Source organism: Aspergillus fijiensis (assembly GCF_003184825.1).
Source record: "Aspergillus fijiensis CBS 313.89 unplaced genomic scaffold BO72scaffold_55, whole genome shotgun sequence".
Classification (NCBI taxonomy): domain Eukaryota; kingdom Fungi; phylum Ascomycota; class Eurotiomycetes; order Eurotiales; family Aspergillaceae; genus Aspergillus; species Aspergillus fijiensis.
Genome location: NW_024469031.1, coordinates 152,875 through 172,967, shown reverse-complemented (window position 1 = coordinate 172,967; position 20,093 = coordinate 152,875). Strand labels below are relative to the sequence as shown.

General features: G+C 52.8%; 7 protein-coding genes across 7 annotated transcripts; 5 read left to right on the top strand and 2 right to left on the bottom strand.

Moving 5' to 3' along the window:
• Nucleotides 1-1,214: 1,214 nt before the first annotated feature.
• Nucleotides 1,215-2,079, bottom strand: htz1 (histone H2AZ; the record flags this gene model as incomplete). Its single annotated transcript, XM_040941622.1, has 3 exons — nt 1,215-1,462; nt 1,550-1,619; nt 1,981-2,079. The coding sequence occupies 3 exons, from the start codon at nt 2,077-2,079 to the stop codon at nt 1,215-1,217; spliced, it is 417 nt and encodes a 138-aa protein (XP_040797837.1).
• Nucleotides 2,080-2,772: 693 nt separating this feature from the next.
• BO72DRAFT_451356 (PHO88 family protein) lies at nt 2,773-3,891 on the top strand. Its single transcript, XM_040945464.1, has 3 exons — nt 2,773-3,065; nt 3,161-3,321; nt 3,374-3,891. Exons 1-3 carry the CDS (start codon nt 3,049-3,051, stop codon nt 3,757-3,759), a joined length of 564 nt encoding a protein of 187 aa, XP_040797836.1. The 5' UTR covers nt 2,773-3,048; the 3' UTR covers nt 3,760-3,891.
• Nucleotides 3,892-5,943: 2,052 nt separating this feature from the next.
• Nucleotides 5,944-7,335, top strand: gpdA (glyceraldehyde 3-phosphate dehydrogenase GpdA; the record flags this gene model as incomplete). The annotated part of the gene is made up of 7 exons (XM_040946537.1): nt 5,944-5,955; nt 6,020-6,055; nt 6,115-6,128; nt 6,203-6,266; nt 6,340-7,024; nt 7,078-7,248; nt 7,307-7,335. 7 exons carry the CDS (start codon nt 5,944-5,946, stop codon nt 7,333-7,335), a joined length of 1,011 nt encoding a protein of 336 aa, XP_040797835.1.
• A 658-nt stretch (nt 7,336-7,993) lies between these two features.
• hdaA (histone deacetylase hdaA) lies at nt 7,994-11,881 on the top strand. Its single transcript, XM_040942467.1, has 15 exons — nt 7,994-9,063; nt 9,126-9,414; nt 9,464-9,477; nt 9,540-9,678; nt 9,730-9,842; nt 9,895-10,022; nt 10,079-10,289; nt 10,338-10,449; nt 10,498-10,545; nt 10,594-10,657; nt 10,706-10,801; nt 10,853-10,938; nt 10,997-11,076; nt 11,131-11,237; nt 11,310-11,881. The coding sequence occupies exons 1-15, from the start codon at nt 8,463-8,465 to the stop codon at nt 11,574-11,576; spliced, it is 2,355 nt and encodes a 784-aa protein (XP_040797834.1). The 5' UTR covers nt 7,994-8,462; the 3' UTR covers nt 11,577-11,881.
• A 1,197-nt stretch (nt 11,882-13,078) lies between these two features.
• Nucleotides 13,079-13,764, top strand: BO72DRAFT_225455 (putative BYS1 domain protein). The gene has a single exon (XM_040939809.1). It carries the CDS (start codon nt 13,209-13,211, stop codon nt 13,689-13,691), a length of 483 nt encoding a protein of 160 aa, XP_040797833.1. The 5' UTR covers nt 13,079-13,208; the 3' UTR covers nt 13,692-13,764.
• On the bottom strand, nt 13,765-15,318 carry BO72DRAFT_225090 (putative proline racemase). Its single transcript, XM_040939807.1, has one exon. It carries the CDS (start codon nt 15,037-15,039, stop codon nt 13,837-13,839), a length of 1,203 nt encoding a protein of 400 aa, XP_040797832.1. The 5' UTR covers nt 15,040-15,318; the 3' UTR covers nt 13,765-13,836.
• A 487-nt stretch (nt 15,319-15,805) lies between these two features.
• BO72DRAFT_451349 (a-pheromone processing metallopeptidase Ste23) lies at nt 15,806-19,766 on the top strand. Its single transcript, XM_040945463.1, has 2 exons — nt 15,806-16,562; nt 16,629-19,766. Exons 1-2 carry the CDS (start codon nt 16,059-16,061, stop codon nt 19,674-19,676), a joined length of 3,552 nt encoding a protein of 1,183 aa, XP_040797831.1. The 5' UTR covers nt 15,806-16,058; the 3' UTR covers nt 19,677-19,766.
• Nucleotides 19,767-20,093: the final 327 nt, after the last annotated feature.

Below are 20,093 nucleotides of genomic sequence, written 5' to 3'. Positions count from 1 at the left end.
TTTGACCATGGAGTAGGTTACTCATTACTGTATCGTTCTCTTACCTCCAGATGCACTCGATTTCTCTAATGTGTTAGTTAATCAGAGGTAGGATTCGAGGTATCGGAAGGGCCTCAATGTTATCTGGACTTGTGGAACACGGCCTGCACTATCTTTGGCCTGTAGTCCCAGCGTATTCCACGCTTTGTAACTACTCAAAACCCAACTTGAATTGACCATCTGTACACCAATGCCTCTCTCCCTCCCTCTCTATCTTGATCACAGTGGCGAGGGAGATATAGTTGTTGAGGAATGGTAATGTTGGTGTTCTGCGCTGTCCCGTGCTGCGTGCTCAGTTGGGTCGATTAGTGGAAGAGAAGTTCAAGCTTATGATTATATATTTTCTGCACAGGACCTACCGGACTCGATGCTCCCGGATCCCCATTTGTTTTTTTTTGTCGTCCATCATTTGAGTGAAAGGTTCGTTCCATTTTCCCTTCCAAACTAGTTATTCTTGTCCCCGTTACTTAATACAAATGACTGGGATGCAGTAACACTCATCTCCAATGTGCATAGATCTATTCATTGCGAGGACCCCGGCCTTTGAAAAGGGCTGGGCAGTTATGTCTTGATCTACTGTCAATTACTCTCAAACACACCGCTCTCTCCGAGAATAGTCAGCCTGTTCTACAATTCTAACCAAAAGTCAAACTGTCTTATCATGTGACAAGAGGAGGATATATCCGAATCAGTCTCGTCAAGTACAGTCAGAGCACAAACAACACCATTTCATAGTAGATTATAAGGAGACATGGAGAAAGATAGATAGACACGTCAAGGGCAGTAACACGAGAAGAATAGTCAATAAAATAAAACCGACTGCCGAGATATTCCCTTTTTCCCATTACAGCGCCCTGGATAGAAATGAAAACAAGAAGTTTAAGTGGAGACAAGGATAGAAAAAAACTGTCGGGGGGATAAGCACATGAAAGAAAGCAGAAAGAGACAAACAGAGCTAAAGAAACATTTCGAACGGGTAGCGTGCCGGGGGAGATTAAGAAAATGTGCCCGTTTCATCCACTCCTCAAGATCCTTGGATCATGTTGGCCAAGGGCCAAAAGCGAGGTGAAGACCAAAGGCATAGAACAACGGGCTTAATTCATCCCCGGGATTTGAATTCATCATTATCGAAACGCCGTTTGTTCGTCGGGTATCCGGTCCGCCGTTAAAAGGGTTCAAGCGTCAGTCTTGCTTTTCTTCTTCTGTTCGACCTTCAGCAGCAGTGCGCGGTTGATGCGTGGCAGAACACCACCGAAGGCAATCGTAGCACGGATGAGAGTATCCAGTTCCTCGTCTCCACGGATCGCGAGCTGCAAGTGACGGGGCGTGATACGCTTGACCTTCAGATCCTTGGCGGCGTTTCCGGCAAGTTCGAGGACTTCGGCGGTCAAGTATTCGAGGACGGCAGTGACATAGACAGCAGCTGTGGGCGGTATTTGTCAGCAACTTTTGGAGGAGATGGGAGTCTTTAGCAGCAGTGAAGAGGACACTCTGCGACAGATGGACATACCCTTGGCACCAACGCGCATCTTGTTCTGTGTGTTGTTCTTCAGGAAACGCTTAACACGTCCACAAGGGAACTTAACAACTAGATGTCAGTTTACGGATTCAAAGCAAGAGCAATAGATGAATGCATGTTGGAGTCCAAGAGTCAGAATCGAGGGAGGGGGGTAGGAGGGGGATTCAAGGCGCGGATGATCGGGTCTCTGGCTTCGCACGGAAACGGCCAGCGCGCTTGTGAGCCATAAATATACAAGCGACCATCTGAATCAGAGAGCAGACCAAGTACAGGCAGACGTCAAGGAGACAGCTTGCATGAGGGGCAGAGGGAAAAAATTCCCATTACAGCTGCCACAACCACGCGTTCCCGCGACTTGCTGATTAACGCCGCGACCAACGCCACTGCCAGGAGGAAGGAAGAAAGAGACTGCAATTACGGACCTGCAGACCGGCCTTTGCGCTGTGAGACTTCTGGCTCTTCCCCGCAGAGTCCTTGGAGCCACCCTTTCCACCGATGGACTTTCCCTTTCCGCCAGGCATCGTGAATAGTTTCGAGGGATGGGACCGGAAGGATCAAAATGTCGCGTCAATCGAGGTTTAAAATGGGTGGAGTGCGATGGTGGATGTTGTAGCGATCCGATGCACCTCTAGCACGCGCGTTGTTGATGGTTGAAGGAGTCAGAAATGTCAAAGCCATCCTGGTCGCTAAAGACGGGCGTCGAACGTGGAGCGACGCTAGTCCCGATTGAGGAACCTGCTCAGCTGCCTACCACGGAGAGGTCTCGATCAGCATAGAGTATGCCAGTCGGCTGGCCTCACCAAAGAGCATGGTTCTGGATGCCGCTATAGATTCTGAAGAGTATTTGCAGAAGCACGAGGTAAGGCTCGATCTGCAATCAGCAACCAAACACACAGTCTGGGGAGGTTAGTCATTGAAGTGTCTATACCACCGCTGGGTCGAGTCATTCAAGTCTTGATGCAGCGATGGTCCAAGGTGCCACTTTTGTCAGAGAAAGTCATTGCGCTGGATAGCATCTCTCCAGGTTTGTTCTTCATGTCGAAGAGTCTCAAGCTGCATCAGATGGTGCAGGGTGGAGGTTTCTTGACTGTATGTAGAGACGCAGTTGAGGTTGGTAGGAGAGTGTGCAGAGCATGATGGTCGCTGGACTGGTTACATAATCAGAACAGGTGATCTCTAAGTGCGCTTGCCAACCGGGTGGGCCAACTCGGTGCCTTAAGGCCCTTAAGGCCCCAACAGCTCTGCTTATCGCTGACGTTATCTGGGTCGCGTGTGGCATAGATAGCGCTATGCCGATAGTGGCAAATCGCGACCACGTGACAGTACGCTATCAGGACAGCTGGCACACTTTCCCGGGGCTCCAGTTCCGCAGTTTAGGAAGTTTCTGTCCTTGCACGCGTGTCTCCATCTTTGTTTCACCCCATCGCGCACTGCTCCTCATCTTCAAAGGGTCCCCTTAGGCCTCCAGCACTGCCGTTCAATCCGTCAAGATGGTGTCCCCTCAAGTGTGAGTCCTTTCGAAGCCTTCCTCTCCAAAGTCGAAGCGAAAATCGTTGTCGCCTCCCGAAAATGGCATTACTGACAGCGTATTCCTTGTTGCAGTACCAACCTCGCCATCATCGTGGTGATGATGCAGCTGGCCAAGAAGGTTCCCTTTGAGAACCCGGATGTCCTCCTTCTTGTTCGTTGCATGTACATCTTGTCCAACGTGATCATCCTGGGTCTCTACTTGTACACTCAGGCCAAGATCAACAAAAAGAATGGTATGTCTGGAGTGGGCGGAATGACGATAAACCTTCACTAATCAATTCCCAGACTTGACTACGCTCAAGTATGTTGAGCCTGCTCCCATGGGTAGCAACGAGGAGCCTCGCCCGGTGACTACCACCAACGCTGAGTACGACAAGGGACAGCTGCGCCAGCTGATCCGTGGACAACTCATGGGAGTCGGCATGATGGGTGTGATGCACCTCTACTTCAAGTACACCAACCCCCTCTTGATCCAGTCGATCATTCCTCTCAAGAGTGCCTTTGAATCCAACCTGGTCAAGATTCACATCTTCGGCAAGCCTGCTACCGGTGACCTCCAGCGCCCTTTCAAGTCTGGCAACAGCTTCATGAACCAGGGCCAGGTCAAGACCGACAAGGCTTCAGTCGAGAGCGCCGAGAAGAACTGGCGGGGAGGTGTCAAGGAGGAGTAGATTGAGAGGCCTTGGGTAACAGACGCGCGAGTAGATCGCACATGTTTTGTACCTCTTGTATTTTATAGATGCCTTGCCATTGGACCGGAGTCGAGTCGAGCTGCGTTGCTGCTGCTTTGCTTTGATCTTCACTTCTAATGTTAGTGCCGATGGGTTTACGATATCCTTTTCTTTTTTCTCACTTTCATAGTCAAATTATTGGTAACTTCGTTAGTAAACATGCTATCCTGCTGTCTATTTGTGAACTCATGTGCATGTATCTGCTTCAACATATTAAGCAGACGCCTTCATAATCGAGGCATATGAATGACGAAGTGGCGATGGAGTCGATGATTACTTCGCCGACTATGACCGAATTGGCCTGTATCCTTCTTGAACAGGATGCTATTTCTATTTGCAAGCTGAGTGAAATAATCCCGCAAATCCGCAAACCTGTCACCTGCAGCAGGGATGGCGGTAAAGACGGATTTGGATGTGCTTATATGTGGAGACTGGAGTCAGACCCCGATTATAGAAGCGAAGGGGGTTCCTCCGTTCGCTTTGACTGCCGGCCTATCCGCCTGCCTGAGGCCTTACTCCAGATCCAGGGCACCAGAAATTCGCCTCCGGAGGCTGATTCTGTATTTCTAATCCTTTCATTGTAGTTACTCGTAGATCATGCTATGCTCCATTGATGACTTGACGACTGTGTGTCATCAATGCTGCCGCTGGTCGAACCGTTGAGTGTCACGATTTCTTTCTTTGCATTGCAATTGGATATAATGGTTTCGCACAGAGCGGCAGAGCCTGTGCAGTCTTCCACTAATCACAGAAGAATCAAAGCCCGACAGAAGAAAAAAAAAAGAGAAAAAGAAAAATTCAATCTGGGACCCAGCGCGTGATGGTTGACATGGTCGCCGGTGAATCTTTTCAGGCACCCTCGGTGTCAAAGTCCAGTTGAAGCTCTCCCCAGGCCCGCTTTCAGCGTCCCAGGCAATGGTCCAGCCAGGGCGGATAAAAGAGATGGAGGGGCACGATTGCCAAGAGGGGGGGGGAGAAGGGGGGTGAGGATCATCATAAGCCCGAACCGAGCAACCCAAGCGGGCCGAAGCTGGATGCGGCAAATCTTAGTAAGATCATGGATGGACCGATTGCGGGCACCCGGTATCTCCTTTCAGTTGGGGTTATTGGGGTTGATGTTGGTGGTGGTGGTGGTGGTGGTGGTGGTGGTGGTGGTGGTGGTGGTGGATGAATGAGTGTGTGAGGTTGTCTGAGTGCTCGGTACTCCGTACCTCGTACTCCAATGTGAGTGACTGAATGGGGGAATGAGAGTATAGTCGTGCCAGGGGGTGGTGGCCTGTTGTTACATCATTCCTTCAGTGTCTCTCCTCTTCTGCCCTAACACACCATGGGTCATGGATCATAACACCACTCAATGCATCACCCTCGGCTGAGCCTATTCCCGTAGATGCGAGAATAACCTGTCTTTACCGGGGAGCAATCTGGCTCATAACCTAGGCTCTCCAGCATCACGAAAAGAGGAGTAAGTAGTAATTCCGACGATGCTGGTAAAAGATTCTCGAGAATTGGAGTGAGTACCCGGCGTGATAGCTTTATAGCTCGCTCATTGGCCCAGACGGCAGCTGCCGAGGGGAAAGGTGGGAAGTCTGGGAGGCCCAGATATCGTGAATCTCCTGCTTTGCCCGGTGTATGAAACCGGAAAAGGCTATGGGGGAACTGGGGAGCGGCGCATGTCGGGACAATCAATAGGGCAAATCCCACGCTGACCAGCTTGGCGCATTTCTGGGTGTTTCTGACCATTCTGGTCAGTAGTGGTGGCAGAGTGGCAGAGCTTGCCGCAGCCTTTGCCCCGTCTGTCTGTTCGGTGTAGTGACCGGGTCGTTGCGTCAGTCGATTGTCTGTCCCGCTATCCTTTTTCTACCTTCCCCTCCCCCGCCTGTTGGGAAACTTTTCTTTCCTTTCTCTTACTCCCTCTTTCTTTCTCTCTCTCCATCATCATCTTCTCTCTCCTTCGTTTCTCCCCCCAAGTAACTTCATCCAAACAGTAAGTTCTTTCTTCCACAGCATCCATTCTTTCCCTGTTATTCCCATCTGTGTATACTCCAGCTTCCTCCCGCCAAGCTACCGTTCCGTCTCCAAGCGCTCTACTAACCAGCTACCCCGCCAAACAGACACATCTACACAATGGCTCCCAAGGTACGCCTAATGAAGGCAATGAGCTCGGTATTCATCGCGCTGTTACTCACCTAATCAATTCTAGGTCGGTATCAACGGCTTCGGTCGTATTGGACGTATTGTGAGTGGCCTTGAGACTCTTGCTGCGAATGAGTGCCGTTCTAACAACCCCTCCTCCAGGTCTTCCGTAACGCGTGAGTGTTATCACTGCGGCTCCAATGGATTCGGGCCTTCCGGGAACCAATTGGTACTAACAGCTTGTCTACAGCATCAACTCTGGTGACGTCGAGGTTGTTGCCGTCAACGACCCCTTCATTGAGACCCACTATGCTGTATGTGGTTGCCAACATCTGCCCCCCAGCAGCAAAGAGTCACTGGCTGACGAGCTCGATGCTCATGGTGTAGGCCTACATGCTCAAGTACGACAGCACCCACGGCAAGTTCAACGGTACCATCGAGACCTACGAGCAGGGCCTCGTTGTCAACGGCAAGAAGATCCGCTTCTTCGCTGAGCGTGACCCCGCTGCCATCCCCTGGGGTCAGGAGGGTGCCGACTACGTTGTCGAGTCCACCGGTGTCTTCACCACCCAGGAGAAGGCCTCTGCTCACTTGAAGGGTGGTGCCAAGAAGGTCATCATCTCTGCTCCCTCTGCCGATGCCCCCATGTTCGTCATGGGTGTCAACAACACCGAGTACAAGAAGGACATCAACGTTCTCTCCAACGCCTCTTGCACCACCAACTGCCTTGCTCCCCTCGCCAAGGTCATCAACGACAAGTTCGGTATCGTTGAGGGTCTCATGACCACCGTCCACTCCTACACCGCCACCCAGAAGGTTGTCGATGCCCCCTCCAGCAAGGACTGGAGAGGTGGCCGTACTGCTGCCCAGAACATCATCCCCAGCTCCACTGGTGCTGCTAAGGCTGTCGGCAAGGTCATTCCTTCCCTCAACGGCAAGCTCACCGGTATGGCCATGCGTGTCCCCACCGCCAACGTTTCCGTTGTCGACTTGACCTGCCGTCTCGAGAAGTCTGCCACCTACGACGAGATCAAGCAGACCCTCAAGGCTGCCTCTGAGGGCGAGCTCAAGGGTAAGTACCGTGTGTGTGGTATATGGTCGAATCTCTTGCTGACCACCCAACAGGTGTTCTCGGCTACACTGAGGACGACATTGTCTCCTCCGACCTGAACGGTGACAGCCACTCCTCCATCTTCGATGCCAAGGCCGGTATCGCCCTCAACCCCAACTTCGTCAAGCTCGTCTCCTGGTACGACAACGAGTGGGGTTACTCCCGCCGTGTTGTTGACCTCATTGGTAAGTTTACTGATCGTTGTCAAGCATCTGTGAGCCGTTATCTAACCCGTGTGTACAGCCTACATCGCCAAGGTCGACAGCCAGTAGGAATCAGGACGGAAGGACCTCAAGAGCCTGCTTTGAGTGCGTGGCTTCAATTGCCTAGCTTCGGCTTGCTCTCATGGAAACCCGCTTTAGTAAAAGCATGTGATGACGTACTATTAATGAAATGACACAACTGTTCATATTTGTTCAATTCTCTCTCTACCCGTAAATCTGGCGGCCTTGCGGCTTCTCATTGTAGTTGTATCTCTTTCCACAAGATGTGTACTTCTTCCCAAAAATTGAATAGTATCGCAGCAAAGAATCGACTTTCGGATATGCAGTGGGAATGGCACGGGCAGACTGTACTTGGTTTGATACGCGTTGACTAGCGGGCAGTAAGCTTGTTATCGCCGAGCAGGATAAGTTCCAGTTGTCTTCCGCTAAACCGCGGCAAATTCTCGGAGCAGCGCAAGGTTGATAGTCGTTGTTGATCGTGCTTGAAGTTCGTTCTTATTCAACAATTATGCTGCTCAATTTCAATCTTCCTCATCAGAAGGTTCCTTTCAGCTCTTGATCGCGTTTTCCGTCCGAGTCCGAGGAATTGTGAGGAAGTGGCCAGATTTGGGATTTGGAGAGCGGAGGTCACGTGGAGCGCAGCTAAACTGCGGAATTTCGAGCTCTACCATTGATTCGAGATTCTTAGTCCAGAACGCCTCCGCTGGTGTGCTTCGGTGGGTGCTTTTCTGTACCAACAGCCACGATTATAACCTCAGAGGAGAGTCTTGGCTTAAACATTGTCCCTCATCATATACCTGTCGTTGCTCATACGACGCCAGTCGTGCCTCATTAGTCGTTCGATTTCGTGGGTCTTCCCTGTGGTCCCCGGGCCTTAGTACAAGTGATCTAAAGTGCCCTTGTTACTTGTGATCCTGCCACCCTCCAAGATATCAAGCACACCTCCCATTCTTCTGCCTTGGTCCTCAACAAATTCGACAATCTCTCTCAGCTAGATCGTCTCTTCCGAAGCTGCATCCGCATTTTGACTTAACCTTTTTTGACTTCACTTAATCTTTCCCAGGGGCATTTGTAGACCCTCTATTTCGCCCTTGGCTTGACCATGAGGTGTTGATTTGGCCCAACTGGAATTCGGTCAAAGCGGAAGTCAGAGAAATTGCTCCAGGCTCATAACGATGGCACTGGAGGGCGACGAAGACACCGTCATGGGTGAGGCGGGCAACCCAGGTGCGCCAGCCCAATTTGATGGGCCCTCTCAGCCATCGATTACATCTCCGCTGCTGGGTCAGACATTCAAGCTGCCTTTGTCGCGCCACCCACTCAACTCACAGCCTCTCTCTGCCTCTTCGAAGCCGGAGCATGAAGGCGGCATTTCTCCTCCCAAGAGCCTGCCAAAGTCTGTAGACTCCGGTGATGTGATTGACGACGACGAGAAAAATGATAGTCTTGTTGAAGAGAATTCTGACTGGTCCGATGGGGATGCAGTCGCTCGGACTGGCCTCCCGCTCGCCTCACTTCCTTCAGGTTTATGCTATGATGTGCAGATGCGTTATCACTGCGAAGTGCGGCCCACTGCAGACGTTCACCCGGAGGATCCAAGACGCATCTACTACATATACAAAGAGCTGTGCCGAGCTGGACTCGTCGATGATCCCGAATCAAGTCGACCTCTCGTATCCCGACCTCTGAAAAGGATCAATGCTCGCAATGCTACCGAGGAGGAGATTTCCCTTGTCCACACGCCTGATCATTACGCCTTTGTAGAAAGCACTCAAGGTAATGATACCCCCCCTTTGCTCGCAGTAACGGCGCGAAAGTCTCCTAACTAGCTGTATCAGATATGACGGATGATGAACTCATTGCGTTGGAACATACCCGCGATTCCATCTATTTCAACAAACTCACCTTTGCTTCTTCAATCCTGTCTGTGGGAGGGGCCATTGAGACTTGCTTGGCCGTTGCTACCCGCAAGGTGAAGAATGCTATTGCTGTGATTCGACCCCCTGGCCATCACGCCGAGCATGACAAGACTATGGGATTCTGTCTGTTCAATAATGTCTCGGTTGCAGCGCGTGTCTGCCAGCAGCAGCTGGGCGAGAGCTGTAGGAAGATCTTAATTCTCGATTGGTGAGCCTAGCCATCCACTTGTACTTTACGTGATACTAACATGCTCAAGGGACGTTCATCACGGTACTTGACTAAGCCCTGATTCCTCACTTGGGTTGATTTGCATTGGCTTATATACTTGGCAGGAAATGGCATTCAGAAAGCATTCTATGATGACCCAAACATTCTCTACATCTCGCTTCATGTCTATCAAGAGGGGAAGTTCTATCCCGGAGGCGATGAAGGAGACTGGGACCACTGCGGTGGTGGTGCCGGTGTGGGACGGTATGGCATTCCTGCTTCTTTACATCACGGCGGTGGCTGACATTCAACAAGCAATGTGAATATTCCGTGGCCAAGTCAGGGAATGGGCGATGGCGACTACATGTACGCTTTCCAACAAGTGGTTATGCCCATTGCCCAGGAGTTCAATCCAGACCTTGTAATCAGTAGGTCGACCTTTCCTCTGGCGGCTCAAGTCTCCGAGACTGACAATTATAGTCGCTTCTGGATTCGACGCTGCCGCAGGCGACGAGCTCGGAGGTTGTTTTGTGACACCAGCTTGCTATGCTCATATGACGCACATGCTTATGACGCTTGCCAACGGCAAGGTTGCTGTCTGTCTGGAGGTTTGACCGTCTCTCAGTGAATGCATAGAAGCACCAGGGCTAAGATGAGATATTAGGGTGGCTACAATTTCCGGTCGATTTCGAAATCTGCTCTTGCCGTTACGAAGACTTTGATGGGTGACCCCCCAGACCGTCTACATTCCACCACACCGTCTGAAGCTGCCACAACGACCGTGAGACGCGTGATGATGATTCAGTCGGCCTATTGGAGCTGCATGTACCCGAAGGCACCGCAACAGGAGGGGCACTTCACGGATCGACTCCACGGTAAGAGGATTTCACGGATTGCTCGATCGGAGGCTAACAAGTCTGCAGATGTCATCCGTGCTTATCAGTCAAAGCAGCTGTATGACAACTACAAACTGACATCCCTTTACATCTACCGTACTGCTATCTCGAAGTCATTTGAGAATCAAGTCCTTGCGAGGTAAATCGAGCGCTCGATGGGATACGATCCTGACTGACCGGTTACAAGCCCGAACTACCACCAGGCCAAACCTCTTCTTGTCTTCTTTCATGACCCGTGAGTATCCGCGGACAACGTGGGGAATCCTTTGCTGATGATGAGCAGGCCTGAGATCATGAGTCTGCCTCATCCGGTCACCAACAAATTAGAGGCTCATAATTGCTGGCTGGTATGTCGAGACTGTGAAGTGTTTCCGTCATCTGCTGACAAACACTAGGCTGATGTTTTATTGAAGGACTATGTTGGATGGGCCGTGGAGAAAGGTTATGCGGTCATCGACGTCAACATCCCGAAACATGTGACTATTGATCCGGTCAGTTTGTGATGTTCTCAGTCTTTCTCATGGATACTGACTTCTTGACAGTCTTCCGGGAAGTACGAAGATGAAGACGAGAATAGACCTACCGCCACGGAGGAGCTCGCTGGCTATCTCTGGGATAACTATATCGAGTATGTCTTTACACCGCTAGCACCGAGCGGTAGACCTTTGATTGACAGGTTTCTTTAGACCAAATGAAGCGACTGAGATCTTTTTCATTGGCATTGGCAACGCTTTCTACGGAGTGGCCAACCTATTAATCAACCGCGGTAAGATGAATGAGGGGTGTGCATGGATGTGAGACATGGCTAACGCCGGGACAGAGACATTGTACAAACGTGTGAATGGAGTGGTCTCCTTTGTGGCCGAGAACCCTGTTCGTGCGGTCGCCTCCCATACCCAAGTCTGGCTCTCGCGGTGGTACAAAGACGTAAGTTTGGATTATGAGATCCTTTTTTTCCCCCCGATTCTCGGCTCGGAGCTGACAGCTAGCCTGGTGAAGAACTCGCTCGTATTCGTCTCGCACACGCACGGGGTGTGGACGAGTCTGCAGCGCAAGCCCTCCAAACGCTATGGCCTCCTCGTGCAGTCGCCCAAGGCGGGGCTGAGCGAGATGCTCATGCATCACAAGAACGAGGTGTACCAGTGGATCTCGGAGCGTGCGGACGTGGCGGATAGCGAGGAAATCGAGGACGAGAAGCCCAAGAGACGGTCGCCTACCAAGGGGGCTGCTACTGGGGAGGGTCAGCGTGGACCGGGTACAAGCTGAGTTTCAGTTCCGGAATGCGCAGAAGTTAGATCTAGATATTGGTTATGGGGGAAGGGTAAGGAAAGGGGGGATTAGTGGGTTCGCTTGTACCAAATCCATGCATAAATTCTTAGTTTCACCAGTTGAGTTTTTGGAAGGTCGGAAAAGGGACCATCGGCTATGCATACTCTATTTTGGAGTGGTGGTGTGATAGATGCAGTGTCTTGTAGTTGCCTGTGCCTCTCCAGGGTCTTGTCACGCCACCACCTACATTTAAGAGCGAACTCAGTTCGTTCCTGGCGTTGCATTGCGGCTAAGACACGTCGATCCTGGACCACCTACACGTGCTGTCACGGCCTATTTCCAGTGCTGCTGCTGACGATGGGGTAAACGAATTCAAATCAAATCCAGTAACCGAACCGTCCCTGCTCAGTGGTCCAGTTAAAGTAAAGTCAGTGCCAGTACCTACACTATGACTGCTGTAGTCAGTTCTTACCCCAGATTCCCACCATGAATTTTGTAAGCCATGGATGGATCAAGGGTCTACTCAATTCTATAGATAGTATCCTCCTGCCTGCAGAAGGCATCTGAAAAAAAAAAAAAAACGAACACGAGCCAAGAGACGCAGTCCAATTCTCCGACTCTCCAACCAACCCCCTTATTCCCTTCCATATTGTCTTGTTGTTCCCTGGAAGACCCTGGAAAAAGCAAAAGTGAAACCCAACCAAGTCGATTTTTTGACCTCGAAGTTTAGGCAAAGTTCGACCAGTCTAAGAAGGTTACTTGGGATTGTTTGTGTCTTGCCTTGTAGCATATGATTTTGACTCAGATCCTGCGCATGTGGGGTGATTCCCGAGACATCGAGGCTGACATGTACGTACTATACTTCCTGAAGACTTGCAGGAGTTGTGGGGTAAAAGTAAGACATACCGTCGATGTCGATCTTGATCCATTTGTTGATGGATGGATGATGGAGTTGGAGGTGCGTGCGGGGTTCGGCTTGGTTGGTTTGGGTTGCGGGTGTGGCTGTGGCTTTTGTCTCTTTCTCCCGTTTTCTTGTTGTGAGTATATAGGACAATCACATGGTCTTGTCTTGTTCTTGGTTTGGTTTCTTGGGAAGGGGAATGTATCTTGGGATAAGTGGTTTGGTGGTGGTGGTGGTGGTGGTGTGGTGTGGTTGATGTCTCTCGTGTGCATGCGAGTATACTACCTTAGCTAGTGGTAGAGTTATGTGGGTTTCCGCGTACAGGGCGTCTATTCGGTGCTTGGTACTTGGTACTTGGTACTTGGTACTTGGTATTTGGGTTGTGGGTGGAAGAGGACTTGGGGTGTGTACCGTACGTACCTATGGAGCTGGGCTTAGAGTGAGACATCGAGGTATGAGATGAGACATTTTAGGTAATTGCTTGAGGGGTTGGGCTTGGATGTTGATGTTGGTCTGGAGGAGAGGGAAATGTACAGCGATGGAGGCGATGTCACTTTAGCTTAACGAGGAGGATATCATGATGCTTATGCAATAGGTATAAATACCACCCAGATACTCGCTGGAGTCTTCGAAATAAGACTCAAATTCCAGCATTCAGCTTCACAATACCCTCAAGTCATCTCATCCAAGTATACCTAAGGTATCCATCCATCCATCCACCACCAAAAATGCACATCACCACCACCCTCCTCACCACAGCATCCGCCCTCCTCATCCTCCCCACCCTCACCGCCGCCGCCGGCAACGCTGTCGTCACCAACAACTGCAACACCCCGATCTACCTCTGGTCCGTTGGCGGCTCCGTCGGCCCCCGCCAGACCATCGCCCCCGGCGCCAGCTACACCGAGGCCCTCCACTACGACCCGGCCTCCGGCGGCGTCGCCCTCAAGATCACCAAGACCCCCGACGGCCTGTACGACGGCAGCCCCCAGCTGAACTACGCCTACACCCTCGACGGCGCCAAGACCTGGTACGACCTGTCTAGCGTTTTCGGGAATGCCTTCGCCGGCTCGGTTCTGAGTGTCAAGCCCAGCGATACGTCCTGCCCCAAGATCTGTTGGCCGAATGGGGTGAACCCGGGTGGCAGTCAGGTGAAGACTTGTCAGGCGGGAAGTAACGAGGTTTTGACGGTTTGCGCGGCTGCGTGTTAGGTTTAGTCTTTCGGGGATTGATTGGGGGAGGGGGAAAGGGGGGTAAGGAGACTGGTAGTTGAGTTTTGGTTGGGTTTAGCTAATGGAAGATGTGATTCAATGAGGGTTGATATTCAATAGCTGATGGAGAAGAACATGGTAATAGTCATGGTAATGGCGCCGCAGCTACTCTCTCCATCGTGAATCCAGTCCGGGACGTCTGGTCCTCTGCTTCCACCATGAACGAGGCGGCCCCGGTGTAGAATGCTCGGCCCTCGACTTGGACAACCACGGACGGTCGTCCCCCGGAAACGGATGACGGCGCGAGCTCCTCGACGATCTCCGCGCGGAATTCGTCCGTCTGGAAGTGATTCGACACGAGCGAGTTGTACGCCCAGCGCTGGCCGACGGCCCGGCGGCCCTTGGCGTGGGCCAGGGCCATGCGCGCCGTCACGCACGACCCCGTCGGCGACCGGTCGATCTGGTTGTCGGCGAAGTAGCAGAGGCCGGTCTCGGCGCCCGCGACGTCGCGCGGTCGGCTCCCGATGGTCGCGTCGACGATCATGACGGAGTAGAGGAACGAGAGCCGCGGGTCGTCCGGGTGCGTGACGGCGGCGACGATCTCCGGCCGGCGTTCGAGGTACGGTTTCAGCTGCTGCATGCAGCGGGTGGTGGCGTCGAGGTCGACGGTCGACAGGCCGCGGGTGAAGCCCAGTTCGGCCGCGTCGACAATGGCGTAGAAGGCGCCGCCATAGCTGATGTCCAGGGTGATGGAGTCCCGCTGGGCGGGGAGTTCGGGCCACCGCGCGGCGGCGGGAATGGGAATGGTCAGTTGCAGAGCCGTGGCGTAGGCGGGCGTGGATAGGAAGGAGACGGGCCGCGTGGGGTCGGATCGCGTGCCCTCTGCGTTGGTGGGGACGGTGATGCTGACGACGCCGCAGGGGGCGTGCAGCCTCAGTTGGATGGTTTGGGTCGTGGCGTCGAAGGGGAGCTGGGCGCGCCGCGGGAAGACGTTGGCGTCGTGCGTGTCGACCAGGAACCGGCCCAGCGCCAGCGTCGCGTGCCCACACATGGTCGAGTAGCCCTCGTTGTGGATGAAGAGCACGCCCACGTCGGCCTCCCCCGTCGCCACCAGCTCCGTCGCCGGGCAGATGATCGCCCCGTACATGGCGGGATTCCCCCGCGGCTCCAGCATCAGTTGCTGGCGAATGTGGTCGTGTTGCTGGCGGGCTTGGTCCCGTTGGGCCAGCAGCGTGCCCGTCAGCTGGGGGTAGCCGGCGTAGATGATGCGGGTGGGCTCGCCGGTGGTGTGCATATCTATGCAATGGATGGTGTTGGGGAGCTGGGTGAGCACCTGCGAGACGTCCATTTTGGCAGTGGTCTTCTCTGATTTGATTTGTAGTTGTAGTTGCTGTGATGTAAGGTAGTTCAAGCTATGTTACAAAGGTATGGAGGTAGGTGGTTGATGAAAGAGGTTGGGTAAACTGGGGTTGTTTGTAGATCTTATCGGGGGGATTGTAGTTTGGGGAGGGGAGGTTCCGTTCGGAGAGTAGATCCGGGGGCTGGCATCGGTTGGCGTTCCGAGTGGTGGTTTCTACTTACTATAGCCAGTACTGAGGGTAAGTACCTAGCAGGTACCTACCTAGTAGTCAGTGTGTTTGCAACGGCAATTCCTTGTAGCGTAGCATCTACGCGCCATGAGAAGTGTGGTCGTACAAGAAGCACGCCATTTCTCAGTCAAGCTGAATACGAGACATTTTGCTGTCAGCTGCAAGGGCGTCGAGTGCCACTTGGCTGGGGAATCGGCGGTTTCGCGATGGCCTCGGCGCTGTTGCAGAGTGCCCTCATTTGGGACAGAAGCATGACGTGGAAGAACAAGAAGCACTCAGAGGAAGCCTTCTAGATCCACTCGCACCAAGACAGGAGTTTAAGCCAAGAGTGATTGGGCGATCATTCTCGAATGCTCGCTGATGTAGTAAAGTGCAACGACCACTTGCAGGGACACGTGCCCACTTAAGCCTCACCGCTCTCACCGCCTGAGTGTTGCCTCTCACCGCCAAAGCATGAATGCGTCTTACTGCCACTCCCTTCTTCCCTCTCTCTCTCTCTCTCTCTTGTCACTACTTCATCAATTAACAAACCTTACCTACTTTACATCTTCTCATTCTGGCGCATTGACTCTCTCAATTACGGGCCTGTCTTTGAAATCGGACCGGCTCGTGTTTTCTATTTCTCCCACCTCTCCCTAGATTCCTCTTCCTTAAATATTCCTTCCCTTCCTTTTTCCTCTTCCCCCACTCCCTCTCCCTCCCCCATCCTTAACGATACTTCACCCGGTACAGTAGCTGTTAGCGGCCGTTGCTCCTTGGACCACCTTCCTTGCACTGCATGCCTCCAAGGTCCTCTGCACCCTGCCGCTTGTGGAACCCTGGACATCCTCGATCTTTATCAACCCCAATTTATCGTTCGTTTTCCCGATCAGGCACCTTTGCGGCGGTAGCCCCTCATTCCTACCCCTCGCCACGCTTGTCCTCGCATTGCTGGGTCCGATCTTTTGCCTCCGGTGGACAGACTCATCGTCGCCCCTCCCTCCTTCACTCTCCCAAACCCGTCTCGCGTGCTCCGTTTGCCACTAGTCCGGTCACCATGGGTTCTACTAAGATGGGCACTGTCGAACGCATTGCGGAGGATCTGTTGAAGCCGGAGCTGGATGATCGCTCCTATCGCGTCATCCGCCTCCCTAATAAGCTCGAAGCTCTACTGGTCCACGACCCGGATACCGACAAGGCCAGTGCTGCCGTGAACGTCAATGTCGGCAATTTCTCAGACGCAGACGACATGCCGGGTATGGCTCACGCCGTTGAACATCTGTTGTTCATGGGCACCAAGAAGGTATGTGGTTGATTCCGGCGTCAGCATGCGGCCAGTCCGGCACTAACCTCGGCTGATGGCCCGCAGTACCCCTTAGAGAACGCATACAACCAATATTTGGCATCGAACTCTGGCATGTCCAACGCCTACACCGCTGCCACGGAGACCAACTACTTCTTTGAAGTGGCCGCCACGTCGCACTCTGGCGACGAGAAATCCGATGCGCCCACTTCGCCCTCGGCCACCCAAGCCAAAGGGCCCCTGCACGGGGCCCTGGATCGGTTCGCTCAGTTCTTCGTCGAACCGCTTTTCCTGGAGTCAACGCTGGATCGGGAGTTGAGGGCCGTGGACTCCGAGAACAAGAAGAACCTGCAGAGCGATATGTGGCGGTTGATGCAATTGAACAAGAGCCTTTCCAACCCCGCGCATCCCTACCACCACTTCTCGACTGGAAACCTGCAGACATTGAAGGAGGATCCGGAGAAACGCGGCCTTGAGGTTCGCAGTGAATTCATCAAGTTCTATGAGGCCCATTATTCAGCCAACCGGATGAAACTGGTTTTGCTGGGCCGGGAGTCCCTTGACGAGATGGAGGAGTGGGTCTCGGATCTGTTCTCGCACGTCCAGAACAAGGATCTTCCGCAAAATCGCTGGGACGACGTTCAGCCCTGGACGGCGGAGCATCTAGGAAAGCAGATCTTCGCCAAGCCGGTCATGGACATGCGGTCTCTGGACATTTACTTCCCTTTCATGGACGAGGAGCACTACTACGAGTCCCAGCCCAACCGTTACATTAGCCACCTGATCGGCCATGAGGGTCCCGGAAGTATCCTGGCTTACATCAAGGCCAAGGGTTGGGCCAACGGCTTGTCTGCTGGTCCTCTCCCCATCTGCCCTGGTGCGGCCTTTTTCACCATCAACGTCCGCTTGACCCCTGAGGGTTTGAAGAACTACCGTGAAGTCGCGAGAGTCATCTTCGAGTATATCGCTATGATCAAGGAAGGTGAGCCTCAGCAGTGGATCTATGATGAGATGAAGAACTTGGCCGATGTCGAGTTTCGCTTTAAACAAAAGACCCCCGCCAGTCGCTTCGCCAGCAACCTGAGCAGCAAGATGCAGAAGCCCCACCCTCGAGAGTGGCTGCTGAGCACCGGACTTCTCCGGAAGTACGACCCGGCCTTGATCAAGGAAGCCTTGTCCTACCTTCGGCCCGACAACTTCCGCATGCTCATTGTGGCCCAGGATTACCCCGGTGACTGGGATCAGAAGGAGAAGTGGTACGGCACGGAGCATAAGGTGGAGGATATTCCCCAGGACTTCATGGCCGACATCCGTAAGGCGTATGAGACCACTTCCGCGAACCGTCTGCCCGACCTGCACTTGCCTCACAAGAACGAATTTGTTCCGACTCGTCTCTCCGTCGAGAAGAAGGAAGTCTCAGAACCAGCCAAGACACCGAAGCTAATCCGGCATGACGACCACGTCCGTTTGTGGTACAAGAAGGATGACCGATTCTGGGTTCCCAAGGGCACCTTCAATATCTCACTCCGAAATCCTTTGGTGTGGGCTACTCCGGCCAACGTGGTCAAGGCCAGATTCTACTGCGAGTTGGTGCGCGATGCCCTCAACGAATACGCCTATGACGCTGAGTTGGCGGGCCTTGATTATTCCCTGGGTATTAGTATCTTTGGCTTGGACATCTCGGTGGGTGGATACAATGACAAGATGTCCGTGCTTTTGGAGAAGGTTCTTACGAGCATGCGTGATCTCGTTGTGAAGCCGGAACGCTTCAGCATCATCAAGGAGCGCCTGACCCGAGCCTATAAGAACGCCGAGTACCAACAACCCTACTACCAAGTGAGCGACTACACTCGCTACCTGACCGCAGAACGGTCCTGGCTCAATGAGCAGTATGCATCTGAGCTGCAACATATCGAAGTGGAAGACGTGGCTTGCTTCTTCCCTCAGATCCTCCGTCAGAACCACATCGAGGTGTTGGCGCACGGAAACCTGTACAAGGAGGATGCACTTCGTATGACCGACCTGGTGGAATCCACTTTGAAGAGTCGTACATTGCCCGAGTCGCAGTGGTACGTGAGGCGCAATGTCATCATCCCTCCTGGCTCCAACTATATCTATGAGCGAACGCTCAAAGATCCGGCCAACGTCAACAACGGCATCGAATATTTGTTGTACATTGGAGACATCAATGACGCGGTCTTGCGGGCCAAACTGCTGCTGTTCGCCCAGATGACTGATGAGCCTGCATTCGATCAGCTCCGGAGCAAGGAGCAATTGGGATATGTTGTCTGGAGCGGCGCCCGCTATTCTTCCACTACGATCGGTTATCGCGTCATCATCCAGAGTGAGCGCGTTGCTGGGTACCTTGAACACCGTATCGAGAACTTCTTGAGCATGTTCCAGAAGACGTTGGAGGAGATGCCAGAGAGTGACTTTGAAAGGCACAAGCGCAGTCTTATCAACCGGAGACTGGAAAAGCTCAAGAACCTGGGCTCAGAGACGAGTCGCTTCTGGTCCCACATTGGATCGGAGTACTTTGATTTCGTGCAGAATGAGGCGGATGCTGCCAATGTGCGGTCGTTGACCAAGTCAGACCTCATCCAGTTCTATAATCAGTTTATCAACCCTCAATCGTCCACGCGTGGCAAGCTGTCCATCCATCTCAAGGCACAAGCCACCGCTCTCGCGAGCACGCCCCAGCAGCAGAAGACCCAGCTCCTAACGCGTCTGCGCACGCTCTTGGAGAAAGCGCAATTGGCAGTCGATGCGGATCGCTTGGAGGCTGCATTCGCTGAAGTTGACGTGTCCAGCGGCGATGAACGTCTGATCGTGGACACCATGAAGACAGTCTTGGATGGAATGGGTCTTGCAGAGCAACAAACCAAGCAGGCCCTGGATTCGATGGCAAGCAGCGTTGGAGTAGAGCTGAAGCACATCGGCATTCAGCCCAAGAGGTTCGAAGGGCAGTCTGGCCAGACAGTCAATGGATTCGGCCAGGAGGCTATCACCTACATTACCAACGTTCCTGAGTACAAGGCCCGTCTCAACGTCAGCGCGGGCCCGAACCCTGTCACCGACATTAGCGAGTTCGAGGACTTTGATGCCAAGCTATAATTCGCACCCTCTGAATTTTAGATTCACCCACTTGCTACAACCTTCACTTCACTTATAATGATGATAGAAACTTTCTGCTGCCTTGTCGATATCGGGGCGTGATTCTGGATTGAGTACAGGACATCATTGGGGACGCAGGATGAGGGGTTTGATAGAGTTGAAATCCATGGGATGTAGATTAGAAACATGATACATAATTGAAATATCTCGACCGAGCCCTGAAAAAAGACTTGAGGTAGATCATATATGATGATGTTGACGCCCCGTTGGGTTGTTTGCAACTGGGAAGTTAGAGTGGTCGGGGCGGTGGAATGTTTTCGCGGAGGGCAGCTCCGATGCCAATCGATTGATCGATCGAGCTGCGGCGGAGAGAGCATCAACTCCGCCGGGCTGTGATCCACCTCGCGACCAGCACCA